At 39.4% G+C, this 13,538-nt stretch overlaps 1 protein-coding gene across 1 annotated transcript in view; it reads left to right on the top strand.

The window, feature by feature from the left end:
* The window catches only part of PNO1 (partner of NOB1 homolog), a 17,684-nt gene extending 5,302 nt beyond the window's left edge, over positions 1-12,382 (top strand). Inside the window, exons 3-5 of the mRNA XM_037736105.1 lie at positions 3-94; positions 9,606-9,676; positions 10,928-12,382. Of these exons, the coding sequence (XP_037592033.1) occupies positions 3-94; positions 9,606-9,676; positions 10,928-10,995 (231 nt within the window). The 3' untranslated portion in view covers positions 10,996-12,382. The remainder of the gene's footprint in view (positions 1-2; positions 95-9,605; positions 9,677-10,927) is intronic.
* Positions 12,383-13,538: the final 1,156 nt, after the last annotated feature.

Here is a 13,538-nt window from a genome sequence, read left to right as displayed (position 1 = left end):
TATCCAGGGCAATAGGAAGAATTGCTGGCAAAGGAGGAAAAACCAAATTCACCATCGAGAATGTGACACGGACACGGATAGTTTTGGCTGATGTGTAAGTATTTAATCTTGACAAAATTATTTTCGTAATTTATATTTGATCTTTTGTTTTAAAACAGAACAGTTGTATTTTATGTATAATGTTGCTGCTAAATATTTGTCTGTATAGATGCTCCTTATAAACCAATTGTAAATTGAAAATATTGTAAGTCTAAAATGCATTTAATATACCTGACTTATGGAACATTATAGCTTAGCCTAGCCTATCATAAATGTGGTCAGAACACACATTAGCCTACAGTTGGGCAAAGTTATCCAACACAAATCCTACTTTATGACAGAGTGTTAAATATTGAATTCTGTACTAAAAATGAAAAACAGAATAGTTGTATGTGTATTTGAAGTAGAGCATTCTGAATGTATATCACCTTTGCACCCTTGTAAAGTTGAAAAATCCCAAGTCGAACCATCTTAAGTTGGGAATCATCTGTATTCTTCTGGGTGAATGGTCACCAACTTTGAAAGAGGCTTAAGTTGAGGAAATTTCAAAAATTATATGTCTTTTTCTCATTTAGCAATGAGGAAATGTTTAGAAATGCTATTAAAAGAAATTATTATTACAGATGAAGATTTAAATAATATCTCAGGTCAGGCACAGTGGCTCACACCTGTAATCCCAGCACTTTGGGAGGCCAAGGCGGGCGGATCACCTAGGGTCAGGAGTTCGAGACCAGCTTGGCCAACATGGTGAAACACCATCTCTACTAAAAATACAAAAATTAACCAAGCATAAATGGCACATGCCTGTAGTCCCAGCTACTTGGGAGGCTAAGGCAGGAGAATCCCTTGAACCTGGGAGAAAGAGGTTTCAGTGAGCCATGCCATTGCACTCCAGCCTGGGTGACAGAGCAAGACCCTGTCTCCCAAAAATAAATAAAATAAGTAAATAAAATCTCAAGGGAATCTATTAAATTAGTAGGGGAGAACAAGCAATCAGTATTTCAAATGCCAGTATGAGTCTTCACCTTTTATAAAAGGAAGGGGAATATCGTACATTAGGCAAAGCTAGAGAGCAGTTATATGTGAACATAAATAAGATGATAGGGGCTTAAAATAAAGGTGCCAGAAGTGAAGCTGGGATTACCCCTGTCTGAGGTTGAAGCTGCTGTGTTGCCAGTTGGGGATCTTACTGGCAGATGGCTCAGAGATTATATAATACTATGAAGTTAGGAAACTGAACAGTTGAGAGTAGGAGGGATCTGCCTGCGACTAAATCCTGAAATAATTTCATTTAATATCTCAATTTTGCTCTACACTGAAGGACTCATCATTATATAGAATCTAAATTTTATACATTCTTTATATTTTAAGGATAACTATACTACTGTATGGGTGGCCCTCTTTACCTGAAGCCAAGTATATGGTTATATTGTTGATCTTTTATGGATTGAGCCTAGAGTCAGAAATAGGGAGCCTTGGGAGAAGCTTTTTTGAACTAGAAATTTCAAAAATGTGGAAATGCACACCACATTTAAAAGTATGGCCAGACTTGGTGGCTCACACCTGTAATCCCAGCACTTTGGGAGGTGAGGCAGGTGGATGGCCTGAGCTCAGGAGTTTGAGACTAGCCTGGGCAACTTGGCAAAACCCCTTCTCTATAAAAAAATACAAAAATTAGCGGGGTGTAGCAGCCCACACCTGTAGTCCCAGCTACTCAGGAGGCTGAAGGGGGAAGATCTCCTGAGCCCAGGAGGCTGAAGCTGCAATGAACCATGATCATGCTACTGTACTCCAGACTGGGTGACAGAGTGAGACTCACAAAATGAAAATAAAAATACTATACATAGTCTGAGCACAGAGGCCAAGGTGGAAGGAAGAATTGCTTGAGCCTCTAAAGTTCAAGACCAGCCTGGGCAACATAAAGAGATCCCATCTCTTCAAAAAATATAAAAATTAAACAGGTGTGATTGTCCACACCCATAGCTCTAGCTACTCAGAAGGCTCAGGTAGGAGGATTTCTTGAACCCAGGATGTCAAGGCCACATTGAACCATGATGGCACCTCTGCACTCTAGCCTGAGTGACAAGAGTGAAACCCTGTATCAAAAAAATTAATTTTTCAAAATCCACATACAGATGTTCCCCACTGTATGGTGGAGTTATATCCAGACAAACCTATTATAAATTAAAGATCTTGTAAGTCAAAAGTTCACTTTTGTCTTAGGATACTTCTCTTTTAAAAATTGAAGAGCATTCTGAATGTGTATCACTTCACACAATTATAAAGTCAAAAAAAAATCTTCAGTCATCACTAAGTCATGGATTGGCTGAGTAGCCCTAAAAACTTTTATGAATTTAGAAATCCATGGCTGGGCGCAGTGGCTCATGCCTGTAATCCTAGCACTTTGGGAGGCCAAGGTGGGTGGGTCACTTGAGGTCAGGAGTTCAAAACCAGCCTTGCCAACATGGTGAAAACCAGTCTCTACCAAAAATTCAAAAAAATTAGCTAGGGGTGGTAGTACATTCCTGTAATCCCAGTTACTTGGGAGGCTGAGGCAGAAGAATTGCTTGAACACGGGAGGCAGAGACTGCAGTGAGCCAAGATCAAGCCACTGCACTCCAGTCTCGGTGACGGAACAAGACTCTGTCTCAAAAAAAAAAAAAAAAAAGAATTTAGAAATCCAAAACTGTAACTGATTTGCCAATGAAATTATAATCTGTCATTAAGTTTATCACTGGTAAATTTTATAAATATTAACCTAAAATGTACTAGTTGAACTAACTTTTTAAAAGTTCATTGTGGCATAATTTACATACAGTAAAATTCTCCTGTTTTAAGGGTCCAGTTCAATGAGTTTTTGGCTAATGTTTATGTATTGTAGTCCCCTAACACTCATACAGTTCTCTTACTCTGGAAAATTCCTTTGTCCATCTTTATGGTCAGTTGCCTGCCCCAGCCCTGTTCTGGGACAACCACTGCTCTAATTTCTGTCACTTTTATCTTGCCTTTTCTAAAATTCACATAAATGGAAATCCACAGTATATAGGCTTTGCTGTATGACTTCTCTTGATGAGCATGTTATTTTGAACTCCTTCATTTTGTTGGGTGTGTCAGTAGTTCCTTTTTATTGGCAAGTACTATTTCATTGCATAGGTATACTGTTGATCCTTGAGTATTGCAGGGATTACGGATGCTGAACCTCCAACATGGCTGAAAATCCATATATGACTTGACTCTCCCAAAACTTTACTGCTGCTGGCCGAAAGTTATACCCATAACAAACAATTGATAAACACATATTTTGTATGTTACATGTATTATATACTGCACTCCTTCATAAAGTAAGCTAAGAAAAGAAAATGTTATTAAAAATCATAAGAGAAAATCGATTTACTACTCATTAAGTGGAAGTGGATCATCATAAAGGTCTCCATCCTTGTTTGCATGTTGAACAAGCTGAGGAGGAGGAAGAGGGGTTAATCTTGCTGTCTCATGGGTGGCAGAGGTGGAAGATGTGGAAGGGGAGGCAGAAGAGGCAGGCATACTCTGGAACTTTATGGAAGTACATTATAATTTCTGACTTTTTTATCCTTTCACTTCTCTATGGGGTACCAGTCCTCCTCCACAGTTTTAGTTTCAGTGCCCATATCATAAAAGGATCTGTCGTAAAAGATATCAAAAGAATCTTGAATAATCAGAAACCCTCTGCCAAATTGTCTAATGTCACCCTTTCTGACACTGCTGCTTCTACATCCTCCTCCTCATCACCTGGCACTGCTTTTGAAGCACTCACCTCCATCAAGTTGTCTTCCGTTAATTCCTCTGATATGGTGTCTGTTAGCTCTTGAATTTCTCTGAGATCCATATCTTGAAACCCTTCACCCCTTACTTTTTGCCATAGCCACAGTCTCTTTCATAATTTCTTGGTTGGCTCTGTCATAAATCCTGTAATGTCATACAAAACCTCTGGACACGTCCTTCTCCAGCAGAAATTTATAGTTGCAGGCATGAGGCTTTCACAGCTTTTTCCATAATAATGACAGTGTCTTCAGTGGCTTAGTCCTTCCAGACTTTTATTATGTTCTTTCTTTCAAGTTCTATTCCATATCATTGACAGTATTTTTCATAGAGTACTGTGTGTAATGAACCTTAAAGGTCTTCATGACTACCTGATCTGGAGGCTGAATTATTTAGGGGCAAGGAGACAACTTTGTTGCCTTCTTCTTCCAGCCACCCAGAACCCCATGAGTTTACACCCAGAACCCCATGAGTTCAGCGTTGAACTCATGGGGTTCTGGGTGGCTGGGACATAGCTCAATATCAAAAGAACTTTAAAACTCATTCCCTACTAGCAGGATACTTCCTGACTTCAGGGACAAAGCATCAATGGAATCAATCCAGAAAAAGAGCTGTCTTTGTCCAAGCCTTCTTGTACATCGAAAAAACAGGCCACTGGTGTTTACCTTTTCCCTTTAAGGATTGGGATTAGCAGCTTTATAGATAAGGGCAGTCCTGATCATAAACCTGAGTGCATTTAAACAAAACAGTAAAGTTAGCGTATCCCTTCCTGCCTTAAATCCTGGTGCTTGCTTCTCTTCTTTACTAATGATTGCCCTTTGTGACTTTTTTTTTCCCGAACAGGACACTTTTCATGTTCACAACAAACCTGTTCAGGCAGATGCTATTTCTCCTCAATGATTTTTTGTAATGGCATCTGGGAACTCGTCTGCTGCCCCTTGGTGACCAGAAGCTGCTTCTCTGTTAGCCTGAAATGTTTAAAGCCACCTGTTTCTAACATAATCAAACCATCCTTTGCTGGCATTAAGTTCTCCAGCTTTAGATCTTTTACTTTCCTTTTTCTGTAAGTTGTCACTTAATGACTTCATTTTTTTCTCAATCATATTTGAGTCTATAGACATGTTCTTTTTAGAACAATCTCGCACCCACATAAAAGCTACATTTCCAATTTGAGATTGTCAACAAAAGAATCACAAGATTTATAAATTCAGAGAGGAAACTTTATTTCTTATAAAGGGTTGCAGTCTGCAGAGTGGCTATTCTGACAGGCTGGGAAGTGTGGCCTTCAGCAGAGACCAAAAGCAGACACTTGGAAGAAGGAAAAGGAGACAGGGATTTATGCTGAATGGGTGAGCCAAGTATACTTATTTAACAGGTTATAGGAGGAGCTATGAATATTTATAAGAGAGGTCCTAATGTATATATACTGAATAAATGTAACATACAACCTCTGGTCGCTGTGGGGTGGAGACTTAACATTGAAAATACATGACAGTTAGACCCTGTATGTTACAAGATGATGTAGGGACAGGGACATGAAGGCACTGAATACACTGCCTCTGGAAGCGGGTAGAACCAGTCCATAGTCAGTGGCCGCTTATTAGGAGAATGTTACTGGAATAAGTCTCTTGTCCATTCAAAGCTGTAGTTACGGCTTGTAGAACAGGGCATGGGAAGAGGGAAGCTGGGGTCAATGTGTATCCAGCTATTGATGAGCTGTAATTGTTTTAATATTGTTTATCAAAAGGCCAGTGCTTGTAAGCTGCTATAGAAAAAGAAAAATATCTATGGCAGTTAGAATGTTTACTACTTATGTGTAGGGTGTGTGGCTTAACCCTTGCCTGGGTGGTCATAGGTCTTATTTACAATTTGATATTTTATTGCCATGGTCTGTTCTGTCTTGCTTAGAGGCTTTATTTTTGTTTTATAAGATAAAGGGGAATTCGGCAGAACTGCAGGTGTTTTACATCTGCTGTTGTAGCTGCAGTGACAGCTGCATGAATTTCCTTTTCCTTTCTTTACAGTGGTCCTATGGTAGATTCATTTATCTTGAAGTGGCAGGCAGCTGCGGCTGCAGGCCTCAGACAGCAGTATGTATCAGGCAGTTCAGCTTTTTCCTGTACTGTCATGACTTCTGTGCTTCTTTGGAGCACTTCCAACAGCACTAGTGGCACTTCGTGTGGGTCCTTGGTGTTACTGAAAGCTTACAATATTGCATTAAACATTAAAAATAGGCAAGAACAGCGAGAGATCACTTTTTACTGATAGACAATTTACTGGAGAGTCAAAACTGCTTATGGGAGACGATCAGCATCACATGGCATTTTAAGTGGATACTTACAACACCTGAGGTCACCGCAAGAGCAATAGGCAGTGGCTGTGAAATTATTACAGTAGTACAGTATGCACTACAGTTAATTTTATGGAGTTATGATTTCATACCGCATCTTTGCATTTGTTTCCATTTCTCTAGACTACAAATGGCAACATATATGGTTTGTGTTTGTGTGGGTAAGTTTTGATGAATTTTAACTTTTTATAATAAATTTGTGTATATTTTATGGTAGTAAATGATAAAATAGACTAGTACCTACATACAATTCATATATTTGTGACATAGCTTTTTCTTAATTTTTTTGACATTTCTACAATACTCAGCTCCTCTGTGGGTCTTCTCAAATCTCGACTGGACCCGTGCAGTTCAAACCTGCGTTGTTCAGAAGTCAGCTGTATTACATTTTGTTTATCCATTCACAGTTGCTGGGTATTTGGGTTGTTTTCAGTTTGTGGCTATTATGAATAATGTTGCTATTGAATTACTTACAAACTGAATTACAAACTACTTGAAATTAAGAGATGCACTGTCTCTTGCTTTTGCTATTCACAGGCTAGTTAGAAAATCCATGTTTAACAGTTTATATTAATTATAATAAAGCTGTTAAGATGGGCTGTTATGTACCTATAAATGTTATTTTTGATGAGTTGCTAATAACCTGGCAAAATATAATGTGAGCCAGATAGAAAACTAAAAATAATTGGTTCCAGGCATATTTAGTATAGCAGATGGGAAATGATGTTGCCTATGTGTCTTGAAACCTCCATTCCTTTCCAACTATTGCCCCATTACTTTGGTTCTTTCTGCAGCAAAACTATTCCCACTTTATCTGTTCTTGTTGTCTTTATTTCCTCATCTTTCATGCTCTATTTTAAATAATTTTAATCAAAGTTAAACATATACGTAGTTTGAAAAAGCCCAAAATTTCTGCTGCCTACCTCCATTTCACCCTTTTCAGGGGAACCAATTTTGACTATTTTAGCTATTCTTAAATTATCCTATATTTTCAGATATTCTGTTTATGTACAGCCTCTTGTTTTATTTTTTAGATTGACTATTGACTTTCTGCCATGAAAAATGAAGATTTAGCTGGCTTTCACCCCCTTATTTCACCACACACACTCAGCCTTTCTGACACTCTGATTTATTCCTCTCTGTCCTCCTGATAGTCCCCTTGTGGTTTTTGTTAGATTAGTGTTCAGTATTACCTGAAAACAGAAATCAGTGCTCAGTGTACTTACAGCTGAGCCAGGTAAAACACTGTGACTGCCTTATCTTTCTTTTGCAGCATTATTTTCACTTGAGGAAGTCTTATGTGTCTATGTGCTTTCTTCATTTTCAGTGTACTAATTCAGTAAGAAGCTAGATGTTGTCTGTATCTCCTCTTGATGTACTCGAATGCATCTAATATGTGAGAAACCTCTCCTGGAGACATCTGTTCCAAAAGCGCCCCCATGCTCTCTGCCTGCATTCTGGCTACACAGCCATCATCCTGGGTTCCCTGTGCCCTTGGCCCCTCTGTGTTAGAATACCCTGGCTCTTGGAGTCTCTGTCTTGGAGTTCTGCTTCTTGATATTCCCACTGCTGATTTGACATCAGTTGACTTGGGTCTGCACAGTCAGTTCCATCTTATCCATCTGCTTTCCATCTTTCTGGATTTTGTTACTGTTAACACTTTCTCCTTCTCATATTATTATTGTCATTTTAGTGGAATTTGGGGAAGGAGCATCTGTAAATGTTTGTTCTGTTCATCTGCAGGTGTCTGGAGGAAGAGCATTACAGAGGAAGGGAAAAGCACAGAGGTCTTGAGTTGAGGGCTCATCTAGCAGTTGCCAGTGAGCAAGGAGCTTGGCTGAGTACAAAAGGGAGAGAGTGGAGAGTGATAGATAAGGCCTTGAGGTCATCATAAGGACTTTGGCTTTTACTCTGAGTGAATAGAAACTCTTTGGATGATTGTGAATAGAGAAAGGGAGATGGGATGTGAGGGCATGAGGGGCAGTGAAGGTAGGTAGGATCCATAGATGGGAGGTCCTGGTGGGAGTAAAGGATTATTGGTGTTGATAGGAGCTGGAATGACAGAAAGTGGTAGAGAGAAAGTTGGATGTTTGAAATTGAAATTATGAGGGGTTGCAGCTTTTGCTATTGACCAAGTTCAGGGTGTGACCATGGATATAAGAGGCTGGAGTAGGGTGGAAAACAAGACCCCATGTTGGCATAAAGGATATCAAGGACCCGAGAGGCTGGCATATTGGGATTATCGTCTTCATGGGTATTGACATGATCGAGCATTGTGATGGGAATAGCAAGAGAAAGACAGTGAGCCAGGAGCAGACCTCTTCGCAAGTGATCGATCTGCAGGGGCAGCTGAGGACCGCAGCCAAGCAGGGTGGTAGATGATGTGGCCTGAGAGCAGATCCAAAGCCAGAGGGTTTTTAGGGAGGCAGGAGGGAGAGCATGTGGTCTGGATGTGGCATGAGGAGCCAAGGTACCTGCTCCTCCCCCAGGCCTAGAGATAACCTGCAGAGGAAAAGCTGGCCACCACTTGAGAACTGGCCTTAGTGAAAACCAGAGATGAACGGAATATTAACAGGGGTTGAAGATATAGGAGCTTTGCTGATAACTATTGTACAGGGCACAGTGAAAACAGTTTGGAAAATGGACTCAACAAGGCAAAATCGTATCTTGTCAGTTTTGTCATTCAGTAAAGAATGCCCATTAAAAGGGTCTGGATGATCCTCAGACCCTTGAAGAAATTTAGATAATCTTTAGAAAACTTTGCAGTTGAAAACCAGAGGAAATTGAGTTCAGTACTGCATTTCTGGGTATTCACTAACCAGCTCTGCCAGAGTGTTGTCTTGGGCAGGCTTTTTGATTTCTTAAAAACTTCTTTCCTGATCTGTAAAACAGGAATAACATCACCTGATAAAGGTCAAGTGAGGATTAAATGAAGGCATGCATAGAAGCAGGCTGGGAGTCATCATTAACTAAGAATCTTCACAGACTTGACTTTAAAAAAAAATTGTCTTTTCAAATAATTTTGTATTGAGATATAATTCATATACCATAAAATTCACCCTTATTAAAAAGTGGTTTTTAGTATATTTGTGGAGTTGTGCAGCCATCACCAGCATTTCTGGAGTACAGGACTTAGGTAAGGAAATGCTTTTTTGTTTCTAATGTGTCTTTTTTGTTGTTGTTTAAAGAGGGTTTTGCTGTCACTCAGGTTGGCATGTAGTGGCACTCTATAGGCATGTGCTACTATGCCCAGCTGTTTTAACTTTTGTGTAGAGATGGGGTCTCATTATGTTGTCCAGGCTTGTCTCAAACTCCTGGCCTCAAATGATCTTTCCACCTTGGCCTCCCAGAGTGCTGGGATTACAGGTATGAGTCATGGCATCTCAGCCACTAATTCGTCTCATTTTATTTCTTTCAGGAAAGTTCACATCCTTGGCTCCTTCCAAAACATCAAGATGGCAAGAACTGCCATTTGCAACCTAATCTTGGGTAATAGCAGTTCTTTGTCGTTTTAATTTCAGAAGTCAAACTACATTTGCAAAGGAGTTTAGGGTAATAGGGTAATATTAAAGATAGCAAGTAGACACCCTTGGGAGATGGCAAATGTGGGCCTAGAGAAAGAATCAGAATTTTTTTTTTTTTTTTGAGACAGTCTCACTCTGTCGCCCAGGCTGGAGTGCAGTGGTACGATTTTGGCTCACTACAGCCTCTGACTCAAGCAATTCTTCTGCCTCAGACTCCTGAGTAGCTGGGACTAGAGGTGCATTTTTATGTTTTTCGTAGAGACGGGGTTCCACCATATTGGCCAAGCTGGTCTCAAACTCCTGACTTTGTGATCCGCCCTCCTTGGCCTCCCAAAGTGCTGGGATTACAGGCGTGAGCCACCGCACCAGACCAGAAGTAGAAATATTTTTGCTTAGATTCCATTTGTCTGCAAGAGAAAAGAAAGTGTTTATTGGGTAATATTGCTCAAATCTTTGCTGCTTTCCTGATAAGGTACAGAGAAAAACCATTCTAGAATAGAAGGGAACGTCACATTTTAGGTTCAACAAAGGAGCTGCTGAACTGCTTCAGGAAATTTAATTGATCCACTTAACCCATTTTCTTGATCCTGCAGCAAAGTTAGTACCTTCTGATAAGGTACAAGATCTTAGCGGCTTGCTCAGAAAACGTGGGATTCTCTGGTTCCCAGGTCTTAGTAATTGGCTTCTTTTTAAAATATTTTGACAACTCAATGCTTTTTGCTCTTAGAAGTTTAAAATAGTTTTTGGAGAATATTTGGGTATTATTTCCTTTAAGGTTTTTTTTTTTTTTTGTAATTTCCAATTAAAGAAAATGTCTCTGTCCTGTTCTTTTTAGGGTTCTAGACCCTTTTTCATGTACAGTCTGCCCGCTGTATCTGCAAGGTCCACATCTGCGGATCCAACCAACGACAGATCAGAGACTCAGAAAAAAATAATAATGGCAAAAAATAATACAGATTTTAAAATACAGTATTAACAACTATTTACATAGTGTTTACATTGTATTAGGTATTATAAGTAATCTAGAGATGATTTAAAGTACATGGGAGGATGTATGTAGTTAATGTGCCTATTTTTTAATATATGAGACGAGCATCCAGGGATTGTGGTGTCTGTGGGAGTCCTGTAACCAGTCTTCCCTAGACATTGAGGGATAGCTGTAGGCTCTGTAAATGTGAGTTTATTTATATATATACTTTTTTCCCCCGCTTTGCAGGAAATCCTCCTTCCAAGGTTTATGGCAATATTCGAGCTGTGGCTAGCAGATCAGCAGATCGATTCTGATTTCAAGTCAGAGACTTTTTATCTTGCCTTTGGACTCTGCAGAAAAATACTTTATGGGTGGTCACAAGAAACCATCTGAAAAATTGCAGTCATTTGAAGCCTCCATCCTCTCTTCATTCTCAGCCAGAAGCATCAACAGAAAAGAAAAGTTTAAGAGTATTCACACTGAACAGATTTTAGGATAATTTAAATATCAAAAATTGATTCTATTATACCCACACATTAGATATAATTTATCATTTCTTTGAAATCACTTGTAGCAGATTGCATAGTTTATAATCCTCTTGGTAACTTCTTGTTTAAACAGCGCTATGTGAATTTATACTTTTATAAATTCATAACTTCATAAAAATTTATAAACATTTCTTCTTTATAAATTGTAATTTAATAGATTATCTTAGAAAAACTCTCATGATGACCCCTCCTTAATACTGGGTAATGTGAATAATTTTTTGTGGGGGAAACAGGTCCGACTTTGTCACCCAGGCTGGAGTGCAGTGATGCAATCTTAGCTCACAGCAACCTCTACCCTGTGGGTTCAAGTGATCCTCCTACCTCAGCCTCCCTAGTAGCTGGGACTACAGGCATCCACCACCACACCCAGCTAATTTTTTGTAGAGATAGGGTTTCACATGTTGGCCAGGCTGGTCTCGAACTTCTGACCTTAAGGGATCTTCCTGCCTCAGCCTCCCAGAGTGCTGGGATTACAGGCATGAGCCACCGTGCCCAGCCTTGATTTGTGAATATTTGAGAGTCATAAGCAGTTGTTTTGGCTGTATTATACTGTATGAATCAGTAAGAGCTCATCTTGGAACCTGTTTTGCAGTTTTAAAAACTGAAGAATTACATCACAGGGTTGATATGAATAAAGTTTTATTTTTTAAATGATCATTTAAAGAAAGTATACATAACCAATGTTAGATATACAGATGCTTCTCAACTTACAATGGGTTTGTGTCCAGATAAGCCCACTGTGAGTTGAAAATACCAAAAGTTGAACATCATAGCTTAGCTTACCCTAAAAGTGCTCTGAACACTACATTAGCCTACAGTTGGGCAAAATTGTCTAATACAAAGCCTATTTATAATAGTGTTGAATATCTCATGTAATTTTTCAAGATTACACTGAAAGTGAAAAACAGAATGGTTGTGTGGGTACTTGAAGTATGGCTTCCACTTAATAATTCTAAAATTGAAAAATAAGTTAGAACCATCCCAAGTCTGTTTCCTCTAAATAGTAAAGGTGAAATGATAAAAGAATGGTTTTCTCACCCAAAAAACTGTTCTATAAATGCAGATTAGCTCATTTCTGCCTGTTTAAATAGTATATGATTATTTTCTGTATTGTAAAATGGAAGCGACTTTATTAAACATGACTTTGATAATTCTCTTGTGCATCTCTAAAACCCTTGATGAAAACATGTAAACTTCAGTGATGGGAGTATTAGAAAGTTCATGTAAGAACTAAAACATTGTTAAGCTTGTTTCCTTTGTATCAGTTAAATGTGCCACTGTTTAAGATAGTTTGTACAGTGCATGGGAAATTTGTTCATTTATGATTTTTTTGCAAAATACTTGAGAATCCAACTGAAAATTGCTGAATATGTCCCACCTCAAATTATTTTTTGTCCTTTGGCAACGCCAGCATGGAGCAAGGATGTGTACAGTGATACCAGATCCCTTTACTCATACCTTTTTTAAAAGACAAACACTTGGGACTTTTTTATTCTGAGTCTGTACAGGTTTCCAGAGGCCTTTGCCTACCTTCACCCTTCACCCAGGTAGTTCTGTTCAAAATTGTGACTACCTAGTATACTTTCCTGGGAATGGGTCCATGCCTGCAATCAGGTTTTCCAAGCACTTGGACTGCATTGAACCATTGCTAGGTAACCATAAATGTTTTGAATCAACTTTCAAGGAACAGAAGCAGGAAGAAGTTAAAAGCATCGGCCGGGCGCGGTGGCTCAAGCCTGTAATCCCAGCACTGTGGGAGGCCGAGGCGGGTGGATCACAAGGTCAAGAGATCGAGACCATCCTGGTCAACATGGTGAAACCCCGTCTCTACTAAAAATACAAAAAATTAGCTGGGCATGGTGGCGCGTGCCTGTAATCCCAGCTACTCAGGAGGCTGAGGCAGGAGAATTGCCTGAACCCGGGAGGTGGAGGTTGTGGTGAGCCGAGATCGCGCCATTGCACTCCAGCCTGGGTAACATGAGTGAAACTCCGTCTCAAAAAAAAAAAAAAAAAAAAAAGCATCATTTCAATTGGGAAAATATGAGTTCTCTGTATGAAAGGGAAACATTTTGGTATTGTCCAAATTACTTCCTTTATCCTTTATTATATCTTGGGTAATTACAACTGTAATACAAGAGAGCAAATATATTTTCGTAGCAGCTGCTAAGATTTGGAATGCTGAACTTTGCTTTAAGGACTTGCTTTACTCCCCCGCCCCACTTAGTTAAGTGTTTGTATCTCCTGTTCCCCAGAAGTAGTAGTACTACTTGGGGCTTTTGAAAGGGAGAGAAAATGTTAGAGGGGAACTC

This window comes from Cebus imitator, unplaced genomic scaffold, assembly GCF_001604975.1.
Source record: "Cebus imitator isolate Cc_AM_T3 unplaced genomic scaffold, Cebus_imitator-1.0 Scaffold23, whole genome shotgun sequence".
NCBI lineage: Eukaryota > Metazoa > Chordata > Mammalia > Primates > Cebidae > Cebus > Cebus imitator.
Note: the sequence above shows the minus strand (reverse complement) of the source record. Positions and strands in the feature narration are given on the sequence as shown.